This window comes from Episyrphus balteatus, chromosome 1 (genome assembly GCF_945859705.1).
Source record: "Episyrphus balteatus chromosome 1, idEpiBalt1.1, whole genome shotgun sequence".
NCBI lineage: Eukaryota > Metazoa > Arthropoda > Insecta > Diptera > Syrphidae > Episyrphus > Episyrphus balteatus.
Window position 1 is genome coordinate 48297153 of NC_079134.1, and position 27536 is coordinate 48324688.

Sequence of the window (27536 nt, forward strand, 5' to 3'; positions counted from 1 at the left end):
TATGGGGTATTCAATTGTAACGGGTGTGACACAGTTGCTTAATTTTTGATTTTACTTATTTAATAAATAATTTATTTATTTGGTAATTTAGGTACTATCAAAATTACATTTAAGTAACCTGTCTTTTTACGTCACAATCTCTTAATATTATATGTAACGGGTGGGACGTTAGCAAATGGATTCAGTTCGCTTCGGTGATTTAGAAGCCATATAATAAAGTTTCGAACAAAAGTCGTGGTTTTCCTATTCAATATGAAAGAAAATTTTGAGTTCCAGAGTCGGATCGCAAAGATAAAGAACTGCCTTTCAGATGTCAGACAGTTTAAACTAGGGAGTATTAAATACATTCTACGGTTTGATTCCAGAAGCGAAGAATTTCAAAGAGATAATTTGGTTCGCGTGATTGAATTATATTGTAAACCCTTAAAATGGGTTCGAAATTGAAGGCAATTTTCAAATGATATATCAAGAAGGCTCATATCAAGTACGAAACATGATTATATTTTCTAAATCCGTAAAAATAGCGAATGGTGTTATTGAAATCGACCTTTAGTTTTTGTTTGCTAGACGAATCACAGTTAAGGAAAATTTCCTTTCCTGAGTAAGGCCACGTATGATTAGGGTTTTAGCATACATAAATCGTGTATGTATTTATTTGGGTGTATTGTTTCAAAGTCCAAAGAGTGCGGATGACTCCATAAGTTTTTGTATTTTGTATTACTCTTCCGCAAAATTTTTAAAGGAAGGGAAGAATTGAAATCGGCCTCAATTCATTAATTTTAGCCAATTTCCATTGACTTGAAAAGCTACCGGTTAAAAAAACACTGTTGAGGATGTGTGTTATAAAAGACAGCAGGAATGGCAGTATGGCTTTAAGAAAGATGGAAATAATTTCATTAACACCGACTGCATTTGATTTCACTGAAGAACGCTTTCCAAAACTCCAAGATCCCTTACACCACAAAAACAAAAAGAAGGAACATGAAGGGGCTACAGTTGGAATCTTATTACCAATAGTGGGGTGGAAAGAGGATTTATGTAGGAATATTTGATTAAGTTCATCACTATCAATATTAGGGTGAGATGTCTCACCTACTTCCGGTATACGCATTTTTTTAGCGGATTCTTACTACCTTACCTAATGATATTGCGATTTTTGCGATTTATATATAAACAGAAAAAAATTCCTCATTCAGGCACCCTAAGAATTCAAACGTCGAATTTCTTCTTTTTTTCATTTTGGAGTTTGCTACACGAAAAAATATGCACTTTCAATGTGTTGATTTGGTTCACCAGGTTCCTGTAGGGATTTTAATTCTAGAAAACTTTTGTTTCTTATTATACAGAATTTAGAGCTGCTGAAACATCGTATATTCGGTAGCCGTGGTAAGAAAGTTAATCCGATTCCATTACGTAACCTCACACCTTTAAAACCTCTGAGAAAAATTAAAGTGATCCTATTTTTTTTTCTTTATTCAAAACATACACTTATTAGTTCAGTTGGTCAAGTACGGTATGAAGTGACCAAAACCAGACGATACAAAATAGTCACTTTATTTTCTGTACCTAACAAATTTTTCTCTGGGTTATTTTTCTTATAAAATTGTCTGTTGTTCCGCAACAGTTTCATGGTTTTCTTCTAGGAATACTCAACAAAATTTTTATTCTGGATTGAAGCTAAAAAAAAAAATTAAAAATCAGCTCGTAATTTTTAAAAATAAAATGAATGAAAATAGTGTCCTGAGTGCTGATCAAAAAAGTATATGGGTGGAAGCCCCTAACTTTAACGGATTCCGAGATAGAGGGAAATAATTGGGAGGGGTATTTTTTTTTTTAAAATTACTTAAATTAGAAACAAAAATATTAAAAATCAACGCTTACATTAACAATGACGTGCTATACCTTTTTGTAAAGCCAATAACGTTTTTATTTATTTCATTACTAAATAAATCTGTTTTAAGGAATAGTTTTCGAAAATTTTAAAAATAATTTTGAACAGATTTTTGTCAAAATTTTATGTAATTAAGAATAAATTTTATTTTCAAAATAAAATAATGTGATTAGTTTTTAGTTCAAAACAAAAAACCGAATTTGAAAATGTTTTGGCCCCTATGGGTTGTGATGATTCGCATTAAATGAAACTTTAATTATAGGTATTTAATTTTTTAAATTGAATTTAAAATATTTCTGTTAGAAAATGTAAAATTGAATCCATTTAACTACCCATAACCTATTGACATAAAACTGATACTTAAAAGTTCTCTGACAATTTTTAACGATAAAAAATGCTATCAAATATCAAAACAACTGTACCAAACCCTCAAATAGATATACATTTCTCTACATCGAACAATATATCTTTAAAGACGGAGGGAAGAAATAACAATCAAAGTCCACTTATGTTTGAGTTCCTCATGTTCTCTTGACACGTCAAGATTCTTTTTTCTTTTAGTTCTAACGTAGTAAACAAATGACATCATGTGCCTTCAACTTAAAAAAAAAAAAAAAATAAAGAAAACAAAATTCATTAAGGAACATCTCACATCTACGCATTCCCTAAATAATGTTCCCCAAAACTATTCAAACTGCGTATATCGCTTAAGGAAACACGTAATTTCATATTTTTAGCCAATTTGTCTAAACTCGAGCTCTTTCAAAGAAGAAAGAAGACTTTCAAGTTCCAAAGTTCCCTAACATAGTGTTGTTTATATATTTTTTTGTTCCTTCTTTTTTTTTTATTATGGAGCAACAAATTGTTTCCCATATATAAAAACTACACGTAACCACATTGACGAATTTGTAAGCTCAGTAAGAAACTATATTATTTCAGGGGGCGCCAAAAATATTTAAAAAATATCAAATTTGAAAACTTGTTCTGATCCGTTTAAAAAAATTTTTTTTTTTTTGAAATATTACTCCAATATCAAAAGACAACTTTCCAAATATGTAGCCATGAGGAAACATCTAAAATTAGGCAGATTTCTGCAGGGTTTTTTGCCAAGATGAGTGGAAATCCACTTAATTTAAGATGAAAATCTTCCTATTTTTATGATGAAGATTTTCATTTAAAATTAGGCGGATTTTTGCATGGAATTTGTCAAGATAACTTTCATCTTAAATTAAGCGGAAATCTACTCAATTTAAGATGAAAATCTTCTTATTTTTATGATAATAAAAAGATTTTCATGTTAATTTAAGACGGAAATCTTTTCGACAAAAAACCATGAAGAAATCCGTTTAATTTTAGGTCGTCTTTTTCTGCATGGTTCCTCAAAAACTTTGAAATTTGTCTAATATTTGACTACGAAAGCTCCACCTTCCTTATCTAATTTTCAAGCTAAGGGCATCATATTTCTTCAAATCCGCCCCTGAAAATCATTAAGATCGTCCAGTAGTTAATGTTAATTCGTCACACACCTAAATAGCATTCAACACAAACCCAAAAAAAAAACAACAAATCAGCCAGAAGAGCCTTTACGATGGTAAGCTTAAAATTTTATCACGATATCCATCGAATGTATCTGTATTTGTGTTGTGTATCTATCTAGAAAAACAACAAGCAACAACGACGAAATCGGAAGAAATTAAGTGAACTTGGATGTTTGCGAAACAGACATTATGATGTCATTGTGTATTTTTGGAATCTTTCACCGCAATTTTGTTTTGTTTCGTTTCGTATTTTTGGGCTTACAGATGGCATATAAAGAAATATTTATATTGTGTTTTGATTTCTCCATGATATATTTTTTTTGTATCTTTCTATACCAATCTCGGCAATTTTTTTGTATCAGTTTAAAAATGACGTAGTAATATTTTTGTTTCTTTGTTTTGTTCTCCTATTAAAAAATTGCAAAAAAAAATATCAAAACAAATAATACAAAAAAAAAGGTTATGGTTTCACGATCGGGTTAACATTGTTTTTTCACGTGCACAGAGCTTGGAAAATACTGAAATTTACTAGTTGTAAGTGGTTTTGAGAATGGAAGATATTTGTTTTGCGATAATCAACTTGGATGGCTGGCTGGCTGGGTGTTTGACTTTCCAATTGCCCAGAGCTAATTTTATGGTCTGAGGGATTATCGTGGCAGAAGTATTTTGTTTTTTTGTTTTTTTTTGTTATTAAAATGTTGTTGATCATTTTGTTTATGAGTTTATGGAATTTGATTTATTTGGTAGTTTTTTTTTTCTGGAACGGTTTTGGAATGAGACAAAGTTCAAATAAGAAAGACTTCTTCCTATAATAGTTGATTTGAAATTCTAAAGGAGCTTAAATTTAAAATTCCTTTCTCTTTCATAGCAAATATTCTCTGTGAAGGATAAAGTTCGGGCCTAATAATTCATATTTGACCTTAAAAATAGTTGAATAGCTTATGGTTGATTTTTATCTCTTCCATGTCTTCCTCAATCTTTTCTGAAAACCATTATTTTCGACTTCGCCCGTTTCGTTAGCCCGTAACTTTCATTTATGAAGAAATTTTTGTAATTGTTTTATCATTCCTTGCAATCTCTCAGATGAATAGGTAAACTACTTAAACTGACGTTTTCCTTGACCTATAAAGCTTTTAAAAAGTGCATTTCTGTCAAGTGTCAACTATATTAAAGATCTTTTTGAGATTCCCAAAGAGAAATATTACAAAACTTGATCTATTGTAAGTCGCAAGAAACTCTCCCTAGAAGTTTTTGAATAGATTTGCTAAAATACTTATTAGATTAGTTTAGTGTTGTTCTATTTGAATTCCGCTCATGCTGTTTGTTTGGGAAATATTCTTCTATTGACGCTTAGCATACCTACAGATACATTTTGCTTACGCTTGGATCGGTAAAAGAGAAATAAGAAATAACAAAAATTAGAAAGCAGACTTGAATTTAAATTAAATTCATTTTAAAATTTATATTTAAATTTTTATTTAAATTTTTATTTTAAGTGTTTTAAATAAATATTTTAATAATTATTTCAATTTGAATTTAAAAGTTTGTTTTTATTTTTAATTACGTTAACTTTTATTTACAGTCAAATTAGACGAAAATTGGGGGTACATCACAAAAGTTATTAACGAAACTTCATTTTTATTTTATTGCTTCTAAACATTCGAATTTTCGTTTCTCCATTACCGCGCTTCTACCCCATTTCTACTCTCAATTCTTGAAATCAATTTATTCCAATTCCTAAAGACGATTGCGAAAAAGTGTGAGAGAAAAAAATATTAAACTAAAAATTTTGAACTCTTAATGTCATAGGTTTGACGCTCTGTAGTTATTACTTGAGAACATAGAGGGCGGCAAAGTTTCCAGAGTTCTTTTTTTGTTTTAATTAAATTTGTATCGCTATATAATAAAAAAAATTATGAATACTTTTTTTTTGTTAAAAAATACACCTTTTTTACGAAATGAAGAGACTTAAAAATATATAAATGGCAGATCCTGAATTTTTTCTTGCTATAAAATACTTACTTATCATTTAAAATTCAAGATTTGGTAAAAAAATTTAAAAACAAAGTAAAGATAAAAAACAAAACCAAAAATGAGCATTTTTTAACAAAAAAAAAAAATTAATAACTTTTGTATTAGCGATGCAAAAAATATAATATTCAGAATATCGAAAATGTGTTCTATACATAAAAGACATGTTTTTTGGTATATATGTAGTACAACTTTGTAGGATAAATAGAAATCGAGATATTTAACAAAAACTAAAATCCAAGATGGCGGCCGAAAGGTGAATTTCACGAGTGCGAAAAATCAGGGTAATGATATCCAGCCAATGCTCTATCGAATGTGCAAAAAAAAAATTGGGGGTGGTACATAAATACATAACTATTTCCAAGATCCAAGAGGTACATTTTATTAAAATCGGTTGATAATTGCTTGAGAAAAAAAATTGCAATAGCTGAAGATACAAAGAACTGTTTTTTTCCTAAATTTAGTTTTTTTTTAAACAAATAAAACAAGCAGAAAAAAAGAACCCCCCACATTTTGTATTGGAAGTGGCCCTCGGTGAAACTGTCCTGGCCCTGAAGCTCCTGATCAAATCGATATAGGCAGAAAGCCGAAAAATTTACAGTTTTTAAGATAACTGTATTTTTCCGATGACTATCTCAAACCTTTTATAATGGAAAGTAGAAAAAAAAAACATCGGCTTAAATTTAGCCCGATCTGCGTACTAGGCTTTAAGCACAACTTTATTATCAAACAATGTATCAGTTTTGCAGTTTATTTAATTATACATTCACTATTATCATGTCACCTTTTGACAAAGAGTTCAAAATTTTAAAAATGATAACCGGAAGAAAATCATTTAATAAATTGTAAATAACGATGATCAAATACAATTATCGCCTTAATTGCGCATCATAATTATTTTTTCACTACAACACTATGGAGATCTCCTAATCTGTCATGAGGTGTCAACAAACAACCAAAACAAAACAAAAAATTACTTTGTTTACTAAACCAAATCAAGACTTGTTATGGTGTTGATTCTTTTTATACAAAAAGAACTCACATGTTTAAAAAAAATGAATTTGTTTTTGTAATCAGATTAAAGTTCTTCCATCTTCACATCTTAAAAATGATGTTTTTCTTTTTTTTGTCAGGAAAAAAAAACACAAATTAACATCTTGTTAAACAAGAACTCGAGACCTAAATTATTTTGTACTTATTTTTCGGTTAGCTTGTCTGGGTAAAGTGGTGACAATCTATTTGCATGCTAATTAAGAGAAAAAAAAAATTGTCTGAATTATTTGTTTGGGTATCTTACTTCAGATAGACTTATTTGGTTTGTGTCTTAAATTGGGCACGGGAGTTTGTTATTTATATCCTATACAGACTATGTTTGTACAATACATGTATTTTTTTAAAAATTTATTTTTAGAAAAAGTTTAGTGATATGTGAATGAGAAATAATTGTGTATTTTGTTTTCTTTTGCAGGTATGTCCAAATCTTCATTAATTCAAAAAACATTTTTGAGAAAAATGAAAGGTAAGTGAGTTTAGGTTTAAAATTTATTATTAAAACATTGAAATTTTGATGATTTTTGTTTAAATTAAATTAAGAAATCATTATTATAAGCACGTAGATTATTATTATAAGTACGTAGATTTAAGTTTTGGAACAAATGTGTTATCAAAATATTTATTTCCGACTTAAATTCTTCGTTAAACTCTATAAAAATTATAGACGTCTTAAGACAGAAAACTGTTTCCAAATAGAACATTCAAATAGACATTAGATACTCACCCAATTGTTATCAATCAATTAATTGTTTGACAATGGACGAAAACTAGAACAAGTGCCTCTTGAATACGTGTAGTGACACATCGAGTTTTTCGGTTTCCATATACAAAGAAAAGTTTTTATCTAGAGCCTTGACTACCATTCCTCTGCTATATTAAAATAAGTCTTGCTTATAGGGTTAAATTTGTTGCATCTAAAAATGTATTCTTTTTTGTAAGAAAAGATTTCATTTCAAAATTTTCATCCGTCTAAAATAACCAAATAGCGTTCCCGGAACACTTCTATAACTGCAAAAATGGTTTTCAAATGCCTTAACAGAAAATAATTGATTTTATTGTGATTTTATTTCTTTTCTTAGGACCACTTTTCATAATATCCTTCATGGATGTTTGCAATCAGCATTACCGTTGAAAATTTTTGAAAGGTCGCTTTCAGAAATAAAAGGTCGCTAATCTGAAAAATTGAAAAAAAGTCGCTTATTTGTCGAAAAAGTCGCTAAATTTGAAAAAAAAGTCGCTAAACCGTTTTCATATGTTTTTATATAGAAAAATAGACACAAGTTGCTTTGAAACAAAGTTTTTATTAACAGCAACAAAATAACAAAATTAGAAACTAAAAAAAAAAAGTCTTCATTTTATACAGTCTTCATTTTTCACTACAGCCTAAATGAGATAATTTCGCAAATTACCAAAAAAGTGTTTTCACTATGAAATATCTCATTTCGACTGTCAAGTGTCAATTCAGAAATGAGTTTAGATTTGAAAGACATTTGACAACCAATTTATAAAAAAAATTAAAACAAACAGAAGGTTTTTTAAACTCAACAAATAATTTATTTTTAAATGGAAATATAATTTTATTATGCTCCTTGCTTTTAAATATTGTGAGCATAAAGCGCAACTCATGGAATAACTGAAAAAGACTGCTGGACCCCACGCCGACAATGGAGGCGTCAAGAAGTCTTCGACTAGTTGGTCAGACACTTAAACAAAACAATGCAAAGAAGTTCTGAATAAAGGGTTGTACTTTTTTCGTACCTACATTGGAAGCAGTGCAAAAAAACACACCTCCCTACTAACAATTTTGCTTCTATAATGCTTTACAGAAGCAACAATTGCATATGTAAAGATTGTTCTGAGCGCTCAGAATAATTTTTAAAACACACCTGAACATTTGTCTATTTACTTGTAATTTGCTGTTACAAAAGCAAGAAACAAAATTTAAAACTTAAATTAAAATAAAAAAACTAGACGGACTACTGCACTTTTGCAGTCTTGCATCATTATTTAATTTGTTGACATTTTTTTTTTCAATTTCATTTGCAAAAAAGAAATAAAATTTTAAGAAAAAAAAAAAGTCGCTATCATGAAATTGGCGAAAAGGTCGCTTTGAATAAAAATTCATCGCTTGGTCGTTAAGGCTTTAAAAAGGTCGCTAATAGCGACTAAAGTCGCTTAGCGGTAACGCTGTTTGCAATTTGCATGTCTTACAAAAAAAAAGGATAGGTACATAAATTAAATTTATTCTACAAAAGCGAGTTTCAGTTTCATTAATAAGAAACATACCTACATCAATTGAAGAGCGTTTTTTAAAAAACTCAACAAACGCCAAAAATGTGATATTGGTATCAAAATTTTTGGCATGACTTGACGAAATACAAAATATATAAAAGCTTATAGTTTATTAGTTAAACAAATATTTTAGAAAAGTATTTTTTTCAAAACTCAACAAAACCACCAAATGTATGTAGGTTTTCCAAAACTCAACAAAATACTACGAAGTTTTGCAAAACTAAATAAAATTGGCGGTTTTTGCCGAAATCAATATAGTTTTCCTGTTGTTGGAAAGACTTATCTTTTTTTAAATATACAATATTATTGTTAGGTATGCATAGAAGGTTATAACTTTAAATAGAAAAAAGTGTACTTTTGGATTTGTATCATAAAAAAAACGCGGTGTTTTCATGTTTAAAATAAGGACAAAGCGTTCCAAATCTGAAAAAAAAGTTGACCCTATCGATTAGCTTTGCAAGGAAAAACAACTTCTCGTTTCTACTTTTTGTAAAATTTGTGTTTTGTATTCAAATGGAAAACAAAAAAACTTCTGAAAAACTTGAAAAAAAAAAAAACCATTTGTTGAGAAAAAAAAACGCTCCTCAATGGTCATTCCGAGAACGGGGATAGATTTAAATTGCAATACTATTTTTTTTGACTAGATTATTATCAACATCTACTTTAATTTTTTTCGATATTCTTTTTAGTTGACCTTACGTGGTCCGATTCCATTTATCTGTTTCCTCTGTTGCCACTATTTCTTTCTAAGAAATCGGTGATACTCAACCAGGCTGTTTTCTTCCGGTTTTTTTAGAGATCATGCTTAGCTTTAGTCCTTCTCCGCAGCGTTACTTTAAATACCTTGTTCTGGGAAAGCTTCCCGGACGGAAATGGTTATGGAAAATACTTCCACTGATTTTCAAACCTTCCTGATGCATCATGGTGACATTAAAGTTAATTAAAAACTCGGTTGGAGTCTAAAGTGTTTTCTTGTATTGGCAATAGAATGGATTCGCTTTTTGTTTTTGCTCTGTAGTCGTCTAGAAAAAATGCTTGTTTCTTGGAACGTACGGAAACGCATTGTTTTAGAATCAATGTTTTAACAATGTAAATTTAAATGTTTTCGTCCTTTGAGGTTGTATACTTCCTATCTTACTTCTACAAGAGAGTGCAGAGCCTTCCTTCTTTATGTTTTTGTTGCTTCAAAAAATATTATTTCCAATTCAAGTAAATTCTAACATCATGTCCACGGAACTGCTAGTATCCTTTTTCCATACAGATGATAAACCCTATTTGGGGCATACACGATTAAAATCTTGTGCCGGATGCGGTTCTTCGTGAAAAGTTTGATCAAACAGTTGAAACTTAAGATCTTTCACTTAAATATAAATACTTAAATAATCAACAAGCCTTATTCGACGGAAAGAACCACCAACTTCTATCCTTATTAACTCCAATAGATAGAGACCCCATACGTGATTGAGTTGTATAGGTACTGTTCAAATCTCAATTTACTTCATTTAAAGGGTGTAGGGGAAGAACAGCACAAGTCCATTCCAACTCATTTCGAGACAAATGCATTATTAAATTTTGTATTATTACTTAAAGCACACAATTTATTTATTTTTGTCAGGAAGGCTTACTATTAGATAGTGATCAGTAAATACTCCAAGACCTCATTATTAGGTTATTTTTGACAAAAAGTGGACATGTGCCGTTTTTCCCCTGGACCCTTCATTTCTTTTTTCAACAAACTTTACCTTTTAACTCTCATCGTACACTCTGTTGACATTTTTACTTAAAGTTTTGTCTTGTTTTAAAAGTATTTATGATTTTCAACCAAACTTTCGATAAACATTTGCTCTTCGTGACGCCAAAAGATTGCTTACAAAAGGTATTTATGCAATAATCCACTTGGTATTTGTCTGGTTTTGTTTCCCCCAACCATTTGTAAACAAAAAGTGCTTTATTATCATGAGAGCGCCCTCCGCCGGCCGGCCGTATGAGAATTAATGTTCAAATGACTCAAAATATAAATAATATTCCAAACAAACAGCCCTTTCGAAATATCGTGCCCAATGCCCATATAGTCTGCTCTGATGTTGAGTTTAAAATCAATACAAAATAAAAAAAAAACCCAACCAAGGCAAATAAACTCAAATGAACTCAAAAATACTGAAGAAAGCCACAAATGATTCTCAAATTGAGGGTAATGTCCTTCATGTATTTTTTGTTTTTGTTATTATTTGTATCTGAACTGAACTGCTTGCTGGCTGAAAACAGTGCGGTTACTAAACTTAGATATTTGTTTTTCATTGTGCGCATGATAGGATGGTATTGTGGTGATGAAACATTGTTTTTGTTTGTTGTTGTTATTTTCCAATCATCCTAGAATATTTTTAGAAAATTAAAAAAAAAAAAAAACAGAAGAAAATATCTATTCATTATGTTTTTCCCTCATACACATAATCTCAATTAGCACGTGTTTGGATGTGTTTTCTAATTGAGATTTTATTAATGTAGCACAATAATATTGATTGCGACCTTGTAATGTGTGTCAGTTATTTTAAAGTTTTAATTTTTCTTTTCTGTTCATTTAAGCAGATAGAACAACGAATTAATTTTGGGCTTTTATCTAAATTAGGATTTTTTAATTTTGTATCTAGTTGTTAGGAGAGGTTATTCAAAAGTTAAAAAAATGTTCTTAAAAATGAAAATAGTTTTTCCTTGAAGTTTTGTGGTTATTCATTTGGAAAGGAAAATTTAAAATTTGGGAAGTGATAACTGATTTTGATTAGGTAGAAGGAACATGGATAAGCTTGAATTCCTATCAGACGTCATTTTCTTAGTTAACAGCTCCATGCAGGTTCACAAAATCCATAGACATTGAAAATATTCTAATCAATAGCCATTATATTGTTACACCTAGGAACGCATCCCATCAAGGCAATTACACTGGTCGGCAAAAAAACAAAAAAAAGTCGGGAGCAAGAAATCTGTACTGTGCTGAATTCAAAACAGTTTACAGATTTTTTCCATCACGTCTAGTTTTTGAGCTCTGCTCATCACAATTTTAGCTACATATAAAGTCCAAAAAACTAATTTTAAATGAAATTTTTTTTGACATTTGATCTAAAAATATTATTTTTCCGTAATATTTTGCTATTTTTTCAAACGAATCAGGAGTCGAAAACTGAAATTTACTTCAAATCTGCTTCAAAAACCATAAGTTACCTTAACCATCAAGACCTTTCTATACCAAATATCTTTTAGAAACATATAATTTTGAAAATAAAAATAAACGTAAACGTATTTAAGACGTTAAAATATGGCTTTTGAATATTGCATATGTAGTTTTGCGAAAAAAAATGCGTTTTTGACCTGTTAATATTTAAATATTTCGAAAACTTGACGTGCCAGTGAAATTTTGACTTCAGATTCGGAATCAGCACACAAAAGTCCTATAGAAAAGTATGGTTTGGTTCAAGCTCCACTTTCGTTGCCGACCAGTGTTATCAAAACTGACAACCAACAACGACCACTGTCAAACACTCTGTCTTGTTAACCTAAAAGTCAATAAAGTTGCAAGTCTTTTTTTGAGAATCCCAGGAATTTTGCAACAATATGAACAGATCTAAATCGGAAATCGACTTCTCCTTCATGCATGGTCTCGTCCTTATCTGTTTTACTTTTACTAATCTAACTAATAGAACCAATACCTGCTATGATAATTTTTTCTACCAAGACGATCATATCAAAAAATGAAAGATTTTCCACTGAATTTTTGGGCCGAAGCCAGCTTTTGGGAACCTCGTCGACACTGTATTAGAGTTTAGAAGGCTTCGGTCGATCCTCTTCTAATTTTTACAAGGTGTCCTTGTGTTCAGACTTTAACACTATATCGTATCTAAACATTCTTCCATCTCCGTTTGCTACAATATGCAATAAGATCAAATATGATAGATAACTCTCCTGGAATAGATGGTCTGGGTCAGATAGAAATACTTAAAAAAAAAAAAAATAGAATCTAGAGACAAGCAAGCAATATCCGCGTTAAGCTGTTCGTAGTATTTTCCCTAAATTATGATATGATTCCTTCTATAACCTAAAAAATAAAATGGGTCGCATGAACTTGCTCTTGGAGTTAAAGTTTAAGAGTTTTTATATAAAAATTTGGTAAACGTAGGTTTATAAAAAAAAATAAAATTCGTTTTTCAAAGGAATTTGATTTGTTTTGTTAAAATGCTTTTTTAGAAAAAAAAATTCAAAATCGGTAGAGCCTTTTTTTTTTAAATAATTTTTTATAAATAATTTTTTGAAAAAAAAAAAAATTAAAATTAAAATTGGTATGCCATTTTGTAGCAACTTCTATGCAACACCTTCAACCAAAATTTCGAAAAAATTCAATGTCATATTTTCGAAATTTTGATTTAAAAAAAAAAAAAAATAATTTTTTTTTTAAATCCAAAAATTATTTTTTCAAATTTTAGATTTCGATTTATACTTATTTATTCAATATTATGTACATATACATATGTTTTTGCATTAAAAAATTCGTTAAAATTGAACTAGTAATTTGGAAGATCGTTTGAAATTAAAAAAAAAAAAAAAAAAAAAACGGTTCTATGGGAGTTACTTTTTGAAAAAAAAAACTTTGATTTTTTTAATAAAAATCGTAGGAGCCGTTTTTAAGAAAATAATATTTTCCAAAATAAAAAATATGACAGGTACTATAATTTTTGGTGAAAAAAAAAAATTAATACCAAAAACCCCTCTGTACATGATCTAAAAGCTTCTACATACCAAGTTTGAAGTACCTACATCTGTTCATCCGTTTAGGCTGTAGATCCTTATACAGACCGACAGACATCCTGACATACAGACGGACTTTCAAGATCGTAATATCGCATCGTAATATCATGGGAAATTGTTATCTCAACTATTTTTTTTACAAATGCATAACTTGATATATGTATAGTAACTATATCGCAAGTAAAAATATTTAATGCAACTTCAAAAAAAATTTGCATTAAAAAAAAAATATTGCAACTAAAAATATTTTGCACTAAAAAAAATACTTGCAACTCAAATTTTTTTTTCCCAATAAAAATATTATGCATTAAAAAAAATTTTATTGCAAATAAAAAATTTTCTGCATTGAAAAAAAAAATCAATGCAATATGTGTATACATTATTGCATTGCAATGTAGAAAATTTTGTATTTGCAATAAATTTTTGTTTTAATGTATTTGTTTTAAAATATTTTTATTTGTAATAATTTTTTTTATTCAAATATTTTTCAGTTGCAATCATTTTTAAATTTTTGCCAGTTGCATTAAACACTTTATAATATTCCAAGGTCAACAAAACATCTTTAATAAATAAAATATCTGTAATTGACATTAATAAAAAATCTTAATCTGACCAAAGATTTCTTCCGCTACATTAAAAACATAAAAGATCAAAGCGGTTCACAATTTCCTTATCACTTTTAAAAGCAATTTTATAACTCAAAGCTTTCCAAGTTACCTATCATTGATTCTAAGAATAATTACTAAGAGTAATTTAAAGATTAAACATAATATATTGATTTGTCATCTATTTAAAATGTCTCTGATGTAAAATAAATGCCAACAGTGCGAGTATATCTTAAAGATTGCACAATATTTTTAAAATAACGTGATGCTCTATACCGAGCATCAAAATAGTTGAGCTTATATCGTAATTAATTCTAAGAAACTATTTTTTTTTGCAATCGTTCGGTTCGGCACACGAAATCGATTCCCAAAACCTCTTTTATACAAAACTTAATTCACCACAAAAAAAAAATTATCCATGATACCTATACAAAAAAAAAAAAAACAAAATTATCTATAGACGACTGAGTGAATATACAAATTGGAGGTACATGATTTTTTGTTTCCATACAAATTGTGAGAAAAAATAATTGTCCCATTCAGCCACGAAAATCATAGATAATTGTTGACTCTATGTATTTTTCGTTTTTTTTTTCGTATAGAAATAAAAAGTTAAGCAACTTTATAATCGGTGCGGTTTTCTGCTGCATGCAAAAGGCGGCACACCTGACTGAGCCGCAAATGTATAATAGTTGTTGTTTGGTTGGTTGGTTGGTTGGATTATGGTTTTGCTGAGATAGGAACCCTTACTTTTGAATTGCCATAATGCTGCACTATCGCTATGCGGCAACTTGAATCAAAACCCATTATCGAATGAGATGCTGACATTTTAATTCTATCATTTTTCATTCGAGTTAATCGGAGTAATTGTTGTGTTGTGTTGGTTTATTTTGCATTACCTTGGTTGAAATTTAAAAAAATGAATATATTGACGTTGCATTGGACGGACGGACAAACAATTCGCATGAACTTTCAGTAAGCCGCCATTTATTATTTATCTAATTACAAGAATTAGCTTTTAAATATGTATCTGTGCTTCTAGAATAGTCTAAAAGTCTATAAGGTGGTAAAAAAGTATTATACACTTAAAGTGAATCACCAATCACCACATATCTGATTCCACGAGAGAGTAAAGGTAGGAAAGGTGGAAAACAAACAGGTAATGAACGTAATTTAATAGCAGATTATATACGACGATACATGATTTCGCTGAATTCTAGCCAGGGGCGAATAGAGAATTGTTAGAGCTTAAAGGCCAACCCATACAAAAGGGCTGATTAATTTAGAAGCTTAAAAAACTATTCAATCATATCAATGAACTATTTCAAATCAATTCTTTTCAGGATTTTTATATAAGGAAGATTGATTTCAGATTTTTAGCGATAATAGCATTAAGCACATTCTTTCATCTCTCAAAGTTCCTCACCTCATTTGTTGACCTAAAGCTGCATCCAAATTGTGTTGATTTGTGCTGATCAACACGCTTGACCAACTGAGTAAATGTGGACGTGTTGACCAATAGGTCTGATCCAATTCGTTAACTGAAACGCAACACGATTTAAATCTGTAAAGATCAAAGAACAATGCGAATGTTCCTCCTTGTTGACGGTAAAATTGTAGTTAAATTAAAAAATGGGCTTTTACGTGTAACAAATTGCAAACTTACCTTGGCCTGAATATGTGGTTTTGTTATTAAAAAAGCCACCGACTATCAGTCAGGGCTTGAAACTCTAATAATATTTTTCAATTTTATACTATTCACCACAACCGGGTCCAAAGGCTTTCTAAGGACTCTCAACCTTTTGACGACTATTGCATTGAATTCTTCTACCAACAACTTGGTTGAAGTTTGCTTTTGACGTCCGAAATCTTTACATTATTCTTTCTGCCTGATAGCAGAGCGAGGCTTAGAATCAGGTTCCTAGATTCAGTATCCTAGTTGGCTATAAACGTTTATCTTGATCTTAAAGATGATTTATTGGCCAATTTAGAGTTAATAACACTGGTCGGCAAAAATAAAAAAAAAATGGCGGGAGCAAGAACTATGCAAGGTGATTCTAATTAATTTAAGTGTGCTGAATTCAAAACTTTCTACAATTTTGTTCCTAGTCTAGTTTTTGAGCTATACTCATAACTATTTTCACTAAAAACTCTCAAAAACTTATTTTCAATAAAGTTTTTTTTTAATCAAAAAAATAAAATTTTCCTTAATATGTTGCTTTTTAAAATCCAAATCAGAAATCGCAAACCGGAATTTGGATAAAAAAAACCATTCATTATGAAATGTAGGTACATACCTACTAAGATTTTGAGATGCAAGTATCATACATTTCTTCTTCCAATAACTTTGAGCACAAAATTAATTCAAAAAAAAGGAAATATATTTAGAACGATAAAATGTTGCGTTTTCAGATTGCATATGAAGGTTTGCCAAAAAAATATTTTACGTTGGTATAATTCGACGTCAAATGTACCCATAAAACACGTTTTTGACCTGTTAATATTAAAGTATTTCAAAAACGTGACGTGCTAGTGAAATTTTGACTTCGGATTCGGACTCAGCACACAAAAAATCCTTATGAAAAGTATGGTTTTGTTCTAGCTCCATTTTCGTTGCCGACCAGTTTAATCGAAAAAGTGGAGAAGATTATCTTGATCTTTAATACTGCCTTGGAACCAGTGGAGAGGGTCTAAATAAAAACATCCTTCGCTGGTATACTTTCACCTACAGCCTCCCATTTATTACTCATCTAAGCGATTCAAGAGCTAAAAAATCATTGGGAAAAGTACATGGGAAATTATTTCCTTGAAACCATTCCAGAGAATTTGGCCTCGAAAGTGTTCCGAAGCCTTTTAAAGTAATCTATGTATGTATGCTTAAGAAGCCCTTTCAAGAAAAACTCAAATGAAAGACTTTATGTCTCTAGCTACCAATAAAAATAATTTTTAACTTTCCGTACTCGCCCTTAGAAAAATTACTCTGGGAAAAAGGTTGCTCAAGTCGAACCCCTTACCAATTAAAATGAAAGTGATACTGAGAAATTATTTCCTCTTCTCTAGTTTCTCAAGTTCGCTCAGTGATTATTAAGACCCAAACTTCCAAATATTTTCATAAGTGAATATCCTTGATCAGTATTCCAAAAATTGACGATTTTAATAAATACTCCATTTTTTTACTTGCGATATAGGTACTTAAGGGCAAGTTTAGGATTTGTAAAAAAAATCGAACTCGATATAACAATTTTACATGACATTACGATGATGGAGAATGCCAAAAAAGTGGGTCCGGCAATTCTGTCTGTCTGTCTTCAGGAACTTTGAGCTACAGCCTAAACTACTGGATCTATTTTCTTCAAACTTGGTAGTTAACAGTTTTGGGTGATTCCCTAGAGGACAAATTAAATTTTTTTTAGGACCAAAACTAACGGTACCTGTCATATAACGGACATAGAAAAGTACATTTTTTTCAAAAACGGCTCTAACGATTTTGATTAAAATTTTTGTGTGTAGTGAAACACATAAAAGCTTTCTTTGGAAATAAAAAAAATATTTTTTGTACCGTTATTAACGGTACCTGCCATAGAACGGTTTTTTTGATTTATGAATTTCTCGTAAACGACAAAACATATTACGAACAAAATTTTTATACAGAAACGTTTAAACAATCATTAGCTATTTAAAAAATTTAAAAATTTAAAAAAATTTGGATTTTTAAAAAATATTTCAAAATTCTTTTGTGAAAAATAAATTTTTTGGAAACGGTTTGGTGAAAAATTTTGAAAATCCGTTTTTATGTGTAAATTAATTATTTGTTCAAAATGGCATACCAACTTTTTTTTTTTGAAAAATGTTAGAAAATTTTTATATATAAAAAATTATTTTTTTAAAAAACGGCTCCAACGATTTTCGAAAATTTGTTTCTAAAAATTCCTTTTTATACAAGAAATAAAATGGCATACTTAGTTTTTTTTTAAAAGATCATTTAAAGCGGTATTTAATTATTTATAAAAACAGATTTAATTTTTTTTTTTGCACCACTTATGAAATTCCGTGCAAATATCAAATTTTAAATTTTCCCTTATTTTATTCAATGAAAAGCTTTAACATTAGAGTAACTTTTACCATAAGAGCAAGTACGTGCGACCCCAGTCGTGCAATTTATTTCTTTTCTTTAGAGAAAGTGAATATCAGCTAAAAAAGGTCAGTAATAAAAATGTTTAAAAAAAAAACTTTAAAAAATATATTTTTTTTATAAAATTTTAAAATGCAATTTGGTAACCATTTTGCTTAAATTTAAAGGCAATTTAACAACCACCCTAATTTACATATGTATGTAAAAATTTGTAAAAATTTGTTGTACACTAATTGCATTTTTGTAAAAATGAAGAAGGGCGCTAACTCTAGGAAAAATTAGGGCCCTATTACCCTTACATACTGCACTTATACTATATTGACGACGTTAAATTTCGAGCTATACTGGTGTAGATAGATAGATAGATACAAAACTCACATGCATACACTAACAATGAAATCGTTAATTCTTGGCGACACTTTGTCTACCCTTTTGTTATTTTTACCTTGATTATTCTGAGAATGTCTATTGTTTCTATGAATTTTTTTTGTATTCTAGGCAAAAGGCGTGGTTGTTGTTTGATGTTGGTTTCAAGAAAAAGCAACCACAAGCAACAACTGAAATAACAGTGAGTTGAAAATAACTTATTTTCAATAGACACTTTTAAGTAAAGTTAAATAAAAAAGTTAAAAATATCTATTGGAACATGAAAAGAATTGGAAAACCCAATTTTAATTTCTGTTTCTAAAAGTAAATGTTAACCATAAAATAAATATGAAAATAATTGTGACTGATATGTTAGTTGGATACAATAAGTTTTCATTAACCTCTGAAGCGCTATTTATAATTGACCAATGAGTAAACTGAAATAATGTGTTTATCAGTTAAATTTTTTACCGCACTAACTCATCATTGTCAACTCAATAAAATTATTGTTGTTAACTAACTATTAGAGTATTAAAAGAAAAATATATTTGACGGGTTTATGCCAACAATCTATTGAAATTAAGTGAGTCACTTTTTCTAGTTCACCTTAGAAGTTTAAGTTCTTTTTGTTACCTTTTTACATAAGTAACTTTAAAAACGTAATATTTCAAAAATCGCTTTCTGTTTGATAGTGGAATAATATAGACGTAGAATCTTGAGAAACAGGAATAATCTACCAACAAAATAAAAAAAAAGGTCATTTAAAATCATTTTTTCACCTTAGATAAGCTTCATATAAAGTTCTTTAGTCAATTAAAAACAATTTCTCTTGGTTGAAAAAAAGGAATAACTATAAGAAGCTTTTCTAATCAAATTGGAGTTTTTTTTCTAGGTCGGATTTTTTTATTCATTTTCTAAAGTTCAAAATGCACTGATTATTTCAAAACATCAAAACATAAAAAGAAAACAAAAAAAAAAAAAACAAAAATTAATTTATTTAAATTAATAGTGAAGCTAATTAAATTGTTTACGTAATATTGATTTATTTTTTTTTAATTTTTAAGTTTCTACAACGATGTGTTAATATTTTTCGTGCAATTCAATTCATCGTTAAAAATGTTCCCACGTATTTTGCTTAATGTGGCTAATTAATTTTGCATCATCATCCTCAAATGAAGTTGTTTTGAGTTTAATTTTTTTACGACCGGTTTAGCTGTGCATTTGAACAAAATAAGTTCATTCACCCTTAAAAATGTACAAATAAATTATTATTGTTTAAATTATCGAGTGGGTATTAATCAACATTCACTTTTTCTAAAGTATTTTTGTTTTGTTCTTTTGTAAATTAGTATTTTTTTTGTTTATATTTTCATTCTGAGAGAAAATTTAAGAAACATTTTTGTTTATTCTTTTCATTTTTTTTTTCTTGAGTCCTTCTTCTTAATGCATTCATTAAAACCGTGTGACCGGAAGTAATCGATGCATATATTTCATCTCAACATGCTAATTATTCTCTTGTGACTTCCGATTTAATCGAGTATGATTTATTTTTTGTCTTAATTTAAGTGATAACGCATTTTAAAGTGTTCTTTTCTCAAAAACTTTTTGGACTTTTTTTTTTGACGTCAAAAAGTACCAAAAGCAGCGCTGCGCTATGATAAGTAACTTAAAAGTTATGGGGTATTTTTATAAATATAAAAAACGCTTAAATACATAACCTTCTTTTTGTCCGAGGTCCTTTACTGTGTTAATATAAATGTACCTTATATTACAGCTGATACAAAATGTATACAAATTTTATAGACTAAAGACAGGCTTTAAGACTTTGAAATATATGGTTACGAAATGTAGTTGACATGTAAATTGAAGCCAACAACGTCATTGAGTCAACTTTTCAAAGTTTTAAATCATATAATATTTATTTTATATGACTTCAAAATCCTTGTCATGTCACAACAGATTTGAAATAAACATAGTTTCATAAAACTTAAGATAAAATCTTATAATAAAAAGAAGACATCCTAAAGATCTGTACCGAATACCTGTTTTATAAAAAGACCCTGTACACTTAAAAGCATCAATATTAAACATGTTTTTTAATTAAGAAATGTTGCAATAAAAAAAAAATCATAAACAAATTCAAAGAATCAAGATAAAAATGGCATTGATCTCGAACAAGATTTAAAGACAAAGGTAGGCTTTTTATAGTCAACTTTAAAAAAATTTACGTAAGCCAGAATGTTTCACAATAATATAGGCCTAACACTAGTTTTATTTAGCAATTTTGATTTGGCAATCGTTAAACTTACAGATCTCGATGAGAAAGGGTAATAAAAGGTTGAAGAGTTATTTTATTTTATGTATTTTTAGGTAAGCCTACTTTGCAATCTTTTAAGTTATAAAAGTAACAAAATGCTATAAAATTACATAAAAACTTACTTAATTGTACATAGGTACTCATTATTTTTGATTGAAAAGGAAATGAATTCACAAAAAATTACTCCCAGCAAAACACTTTTGCAAATTGGACATGCCGCCATACTTACTTCGCAAATGTATGTAACGTTACGTATGTACATGTTTTACATTGATACAACCAAATAAACATTGACAAAATGAAAAATAAATAAAATTTTCTTTTCATGCAGAAGTGACCTACTCTGTGTATGAAAATTGTTTGTGTGAGTCTTCTTGGCTATAGTAACATATTATTCGTCAGTTGACCCGGAAGACTAAAGTACACGTTTCTTCGCTTTTTTTTTTGTAAATGATATGTATCCTTATTTAAATTAGCTCCCACAATTTGTCGTCGTTATATCGTGTAAGTCTGTAAGTTATGTAAATCGATTTTTTTCTTCTTTTTTTCTTGAAAAGAGAACAGTTTACCTACTAAATGGAACATTTCGTTTATTTTTTTTTTTTATTTTTTAAGAAGGACATCGTATTTTCCGCATGAAGTAAAGAAAAATGGAAACCTGCCATTGACAGGAAATAGAATTATTCGCCACGCTATGCAAAAAAATTATTGCTACTGCAAAAGATGGATATTATATTTCTTTAAGATTCAAATTAAGGCAATCTTGAACTTTTGGGGAAAATATTTTTAAAAATTGTTGACGGACTTTTTTTTAAAATTAAATTGCCTTCTTAAGATTACAAGGCTTATACTTTACCATCATGAGTATGCATCAAAAAGTGGGTCTCGCAATTCTGTCTATTTGTTTGTGCTTTAGTTAGGTAGATCTCCCTAGAGGAGAAGTTAAAATTTTATATCCAGAACTATAAATTAACGTTACCGGGCGGTGGCTATATTGGAAAAACTTGTTATTTTTTTTCCAAAACGGCTCTATCGAGTTTGATTAAAAAAGAATTTTTTGAACTATAACCGGATTAACGGATAACGAAGAAAAATAACAAAAATAATAAAAATTATTAAAATTATTTTTATTTTAAGGGTACGACAGATCTAACTGATGAGCCCACTGTAATACCTGGGCGAAACACTTTTTAGTTGAGGTCACTTGAACTTAAAGATTGAACTAAAGAAACGGTATAAAACAGTTTCTTTTAAATTACTTTCTCTTAAATTACTTAACCGATTTTAATGAAAATTTTCATTCGGAAACGTTTAAGTAGCCTTATGTAGGGGAAGTGGGGCAAGACCGACCACTTTGTTTTTGACTGTCTTAAAAACCAATAAAAAACATCTTTTAAATAGAATAAAGTTTTTATTCATTATAATCCAGTCAAATAAGGGTTTAACCTCGGAATGAATGTTAGTAGAAATTTTTTTTGCTCAATATCTTCCTTTTGCCATTCTATAACATATCTCTAAAGTCTAGAAAAATCTCATGTCCGCTTGTCGCGATTTCAAGGTCAAATCGCGAAATGGAGATTTTCAAAATTAGCAAAAATAGGCTATAGTATTATATACACACATGATACATGATTTCAAGGTATTTTTTAATGCTGATTCCAAAAAATCTAAAATCAAGGCAATCTGACGTCTCTGAAAAAAGTTATACCTGTTTTTCATCTTTCAACCCATATTATTATAACAGTTGTTAACTTACTACCGAAAAACCCTTAAAAGTAATGGTAGCGGAATCATATTTTGCATGAGGGTTTTCATATCCATTATCATTAAGAATCAAAACAATGCAATGCAAAAAAAAAACATTTATATCTATGACAGAATGGTATTTTTTGAGAAAAGGGGAAATTTTGGGATGTGCACAAAAAAACATCATGGTACAGTCTTGGAATTAGTGCTGATAGCCTAATTTTGTTGTTTATATCTTTGTTTGGATATTCTTAAACTTATGTCAAAAATCTAAAAAACTCTCATGTCCGCAAGTTCTAATTTTTCAGGTTAAACTAAGTTAGGTGCAGATTAAAAAAAAATAATAAGAAAACTTTAGATTCTTATATGTATACCAACATAACCCATATCATTTCAAGGTATTTTTTAACGCTGATTCCAACAAAACCCACAAACAAATCAATATGACCACCCCTGAAAAGTAATGTACCCTATTCATGTTGATCTGACACAAATATCTGAAGAGTAGTTTTTCAATTTTTTCAAATCTACACCTTATCTTCAAACCAAGAAAATTAGGACTTGCGGACATGAGATTTTTTTAGATTTTTGAGGGTAGTTAAAGAATATCCAAACAAAGATTAAAATGAAAAAATTAGCCTATTAGCACTTATTCCTAAGATGAACAAGAATCTTCTTTAGTGCATATCCTAAAATTTGCCCCTCCATCAAAAAATACCATTATTTCGTAGGTATATATATTTTTTGTAATGGATTGTTTTGATTTTTAATAATGATGGATTCTAAAATCATCATGCAAAATTTGGTTCATCTACCATAACTTTTAAGGGTTTTTCGGCAGCAAGTTTGCAACTGTTATAATAATATGAGTTGACAGATGAAAAACAGGTATAACTTTTTCCAGAGACGTCAGAATGTACCTTAACTCTTTGAAGTCTCAACTGAATTTGGCGTAGATAGCTTTTCGCTAAGGGGGGGGATGGATTTAGTTCGCAAATTTTTTTAAAGTTTTAATAATGTTTCTTCGTATTGTTTTTATTCTCTTTAAATTGGAGAAAGTTCTTTCGGTGGTTGACGTTGAAACCAGTAGTGTAACTTATATCTTTAATAAAATATATAAGGGTACTAGGAAAACTTTCTTCAGGGCAGCTATCGAGGGCTTTCAATGAGTTCATAGAGGAAGTATTATTCCTTCTGATAAAATATCTTTTCTGAGTTTTTAATTCTTCACACAGAGAAAAATATGACCAGGACCACCTAAAAACTAACAGATTTTCTTATTGAACTGTTTTATGAAGAAACCTTATTAAAATCAGCAATTAATTATTAAATATTATTTTCATGGAGAAAATCTTTTTGAAATTTAGTAAAAATTTCATAATTTCAAATTTTTCAACTTGGCACTAGAACACAAATTGTGACCAATATTTCTATAGTGAGTTGGTATAGGTGGCAGATGTGCGACTAGAGAGTTAAGGTCTTCAGTTCGATCCCCGACCATGATCGTATTTTTTTTCTTGGTAAGACCCTACAAGTGCATATTTTAAAACAATAAGGAAAACCCGATTGTTAAAATAATATTTCCTTCTTGGATGAAAACCATAAAGAAATCTTATTGTTTTTGTTCTATTTTACGTGGTCTTGTTTTCTCGTTGGAAGAATAGAAGATTGTCCTGCAGCCAAATGTTTGGTAAAACTCAACAGTTTCATTAAATTCTTTAGCTGCTTTGTCTATTTCAGACGAAGAATTCTTGGAAAGAACCAAAATCCTTTCTAGTATGTTTTCATGGTTTCTAAATTTTTCTTCAAGGCCCATTATTTAGAAATCGAGAAAAAGGTTGAAAACAGTAACACGAAAATATTCTTTTCTGTACTTTGAACCGAAGGGTTCGAACGATTCTTTTGTCGCTTCACTATTCTCTTATGTTTGAAGCCTATGTCAAGGACTTCAGTTATTTTTTTTTTGGAATCTACAAACACTTTCGAAAATGAGTCGTCTTTTGCCCGTTTAATTTTTAGTTGATCCCTTAAATCTTTGGCGAGATCCAAAGCTTGGACCAAGTCTAAATTCACTCTTTGAAACTCCGACTTAATGGCAACGAGTGTTGGTAAACCATATTTATAACCTTTAAGCTAATCAAAAACTCGAAATCCATAGCGTTTTTTTTTCAGAGTGTGTTTCTTTAACTTATTTGTTCATGACTGGTTATGTTGTACAATTATCGATCCCAATCAATGGGGGGGGGGATATATCCCCCTGATCCCCCCCCCCCTATCTACGCCACTGACCAAGGACACTTATTTTATATTGCAAGTGTTGCCAGTTTTACTTTTTTTCATACAAAATAGTACAAAAACGGTACTGCCCCCATTTCCCCTACAAAGAACTCGAGGTGGACAAACGATTGCAATTTTATACGTCTATTTCAAAATTTAAGACAATTTTTGCTGTAAATTTTTTTTGAAAGGGTGGACAAAAGGAAATTTTCGTTGGGCAAATTTGTATAAAAGTTGGACAAACAATTGGTTAAAAAAATTTGAGGTCGCAGTTCTACCTTCACGGAGCTACATAAATTTGTAGGGCTTGTAACATAGTAAAGCAGCACATTTTGTTTTTTTTTCAATATACCAACAAAATCTGGATATAGGAGCTGAGAAACGTTTATTTCCACCTTAAATTGATATGTATTTCTTATATTGACCTGGAAAACCTCTAGATTTGGAAAGAAAGTGTTATTACCATGTATTTTACCACACCAATCGTGTTTGTATGCGGATGGGAAAACCCGTGGTTTTCTTTCGGGGATTAATATCATTTTTGCATTTAAGGACTTTTTAATCAGTGAAAATGTTTCCCGAATTGGGGAGCAATTTTTGTTTGTTATTGGGACTTTATTTTACGAAGCCCTAAAAACTTCTTAGCCCAGTCATTTTAGTCATTTTTAAGCCCAATCTGCGGAAAAATTCCTACTGGGCTGAATTTTGGTATACAGCTTAATGACGGCTTTGTTATGAAGATGTGAAAAATCGACATTGATATCGTGTCCGCGTTAAGAGTTATAGGGGTCAAAAGGTCACAAAAACTGGTTTTTCACGATTTTCAGCAAAACGGTAAGTCTTATCAAAAAATTTTCAATGCAAGAATTGTAGACCAGATTATTATATATAAAAAGTGTCATGACACTTTTTTTCCTAAGACCCACCGTTTCTTAGGTATAACGATTCAAAAAGTTGAAGTTTAGTTGTAATCGTCATAATCCTATTCCTGAAAAAAAACTCCTAACTGAAAAGTTCCTGAAATTTCATTATTTTTTTAGCTTGAATTTCGTTCCTCAACTGTTAAGAATATGGGGAAACCAAAAAAAAAAATGGAAATTTTCGCCATTTTTCCGATTGGGGCCCTTCTACCGAAACCATTTCCCTGGGAATTTTTGTTTAGAATATGTCTGAAAATATACAGGGTGTGCAATAGAGAATGGACAACCCTAAAACGGCTTATAGCTACACTTATGATTGTTCTAAAAACAGATAGAAAAAAGTTCTATCGCAACCAGTTCATAAAATATGGACTTTTTTTCGTTCAGTGTATTTTAAATTTTATCATCTTATGTTTTCGTTCACTACAACCACGAATGAATGAATTTTATTTATTTCTTTTTTTTATAATTTTCTACAATGATTGGATGAGTACATAAACACTTTAAAAATTTCATAGCTATTGCACATTTGTATAAAAAAAATTTTGAAATCTGTTTTTTGATGCAAAATGTAAAAAAAGTATGTATTTTATGAAAAATTTTAAACACCTGTGGTATAAAATAAATCTATAGAAACCTAGGTGGCCATCTTTCTTAAAAATATTCTCCTTATACCAGAATATTTTTAAGAAAGTTGGCCACCTAGGTTTCTATAGATTTATTTTATACCACAGGTGTTTTTGTGACCTTTTGACCCCTATAACTCTTAACGCGGACACGATATCAATGTCGATTTTTCACATCTTCATAACAAAGCCGTCATTAAGCTGTGTACGCTTTCGGAATTGATGGATTTTATCATAACACTTGTCTGTTATTCTAATTTTCTAGTAGATACCTGGAACCTACGTTCTATTCTTTTTTTATAAAGTTATTTAAATGGAATTTACTTATTCGACTTAGTTTTAAATTTTTCTTGAATATTCAAATGTGTTATCATTTTCATCATTTTTAATTGTTATTGAAACAAATTGAAAACCACCTTTACGTCATTATACCTGTATTTTTTTTTTTTAGTATGTAGGTACGTCATCTTTTTCCGATGAAACCTATAAGGCTTGACAACAATTTTCATTACACGTTATTTTTTATTATTGCCAAATGAAACTTAATACAAAGTCTTATCATCACGTGCTTACGTGTCACCTTAGCAACTGTACTAGAGCTCTGTCATTGCTCATTTTCACATTTAAAAAAAACATATACACTCAGTCTTCTTTTATATTATATTTCTTTTTTTTTTGTTTAATTGTTGACACCACAGAGAAATTTATTAATAACAATTACAAATAGCACATGCGATTGCCACATAAAATACATTTATATTATTTTTTTAACACATAAAAAAAAAACGTAAAAGGCAAGCATTATGGTTTAATGGTTCAGTAAACTTTCAACAAACTGTTGATGAGACATCATTTTTGCTTCTTTTTTTTGTATTTTGTATTTGTGGCAAAGATAGAAAAAGAATCGAAATACACAATACTGTGCAAAAAATGTTATTTTCATAGCTT

General features: G+C 29.6%; 1 protein-coding gene across 9 annotated transcripts in view; it reads left to right on the forward strand.

Moving 5' to 3' along the window:
- Positions 1 to 27536, forward strand: part of LOC129905136 (protein bunched, class 2/F/G isoform) — a 232052-nt gene that overhangs the window by 49762 nt on the left and 154754 nt on the right. For 5 of the 9 annotated variants that reach the window (XM_055980534.1, XM_055980529.1, XM_055980532.1 and 2 more), the window contains one exon: positions 6929 to 6979. The exons of the other annotated variants lie outside the window; for them this stretch is intronic. In XM_055980534.1, coding sequence (XP_055836509.1) covers positions 6929 to 6979 — 51 coding nt within the window. The remainder of the gene's footprint in view (positions 1 to 6928; positions 6980 to 27536) is intronic. 9 annotated transcript variants of the gene reach the window in all.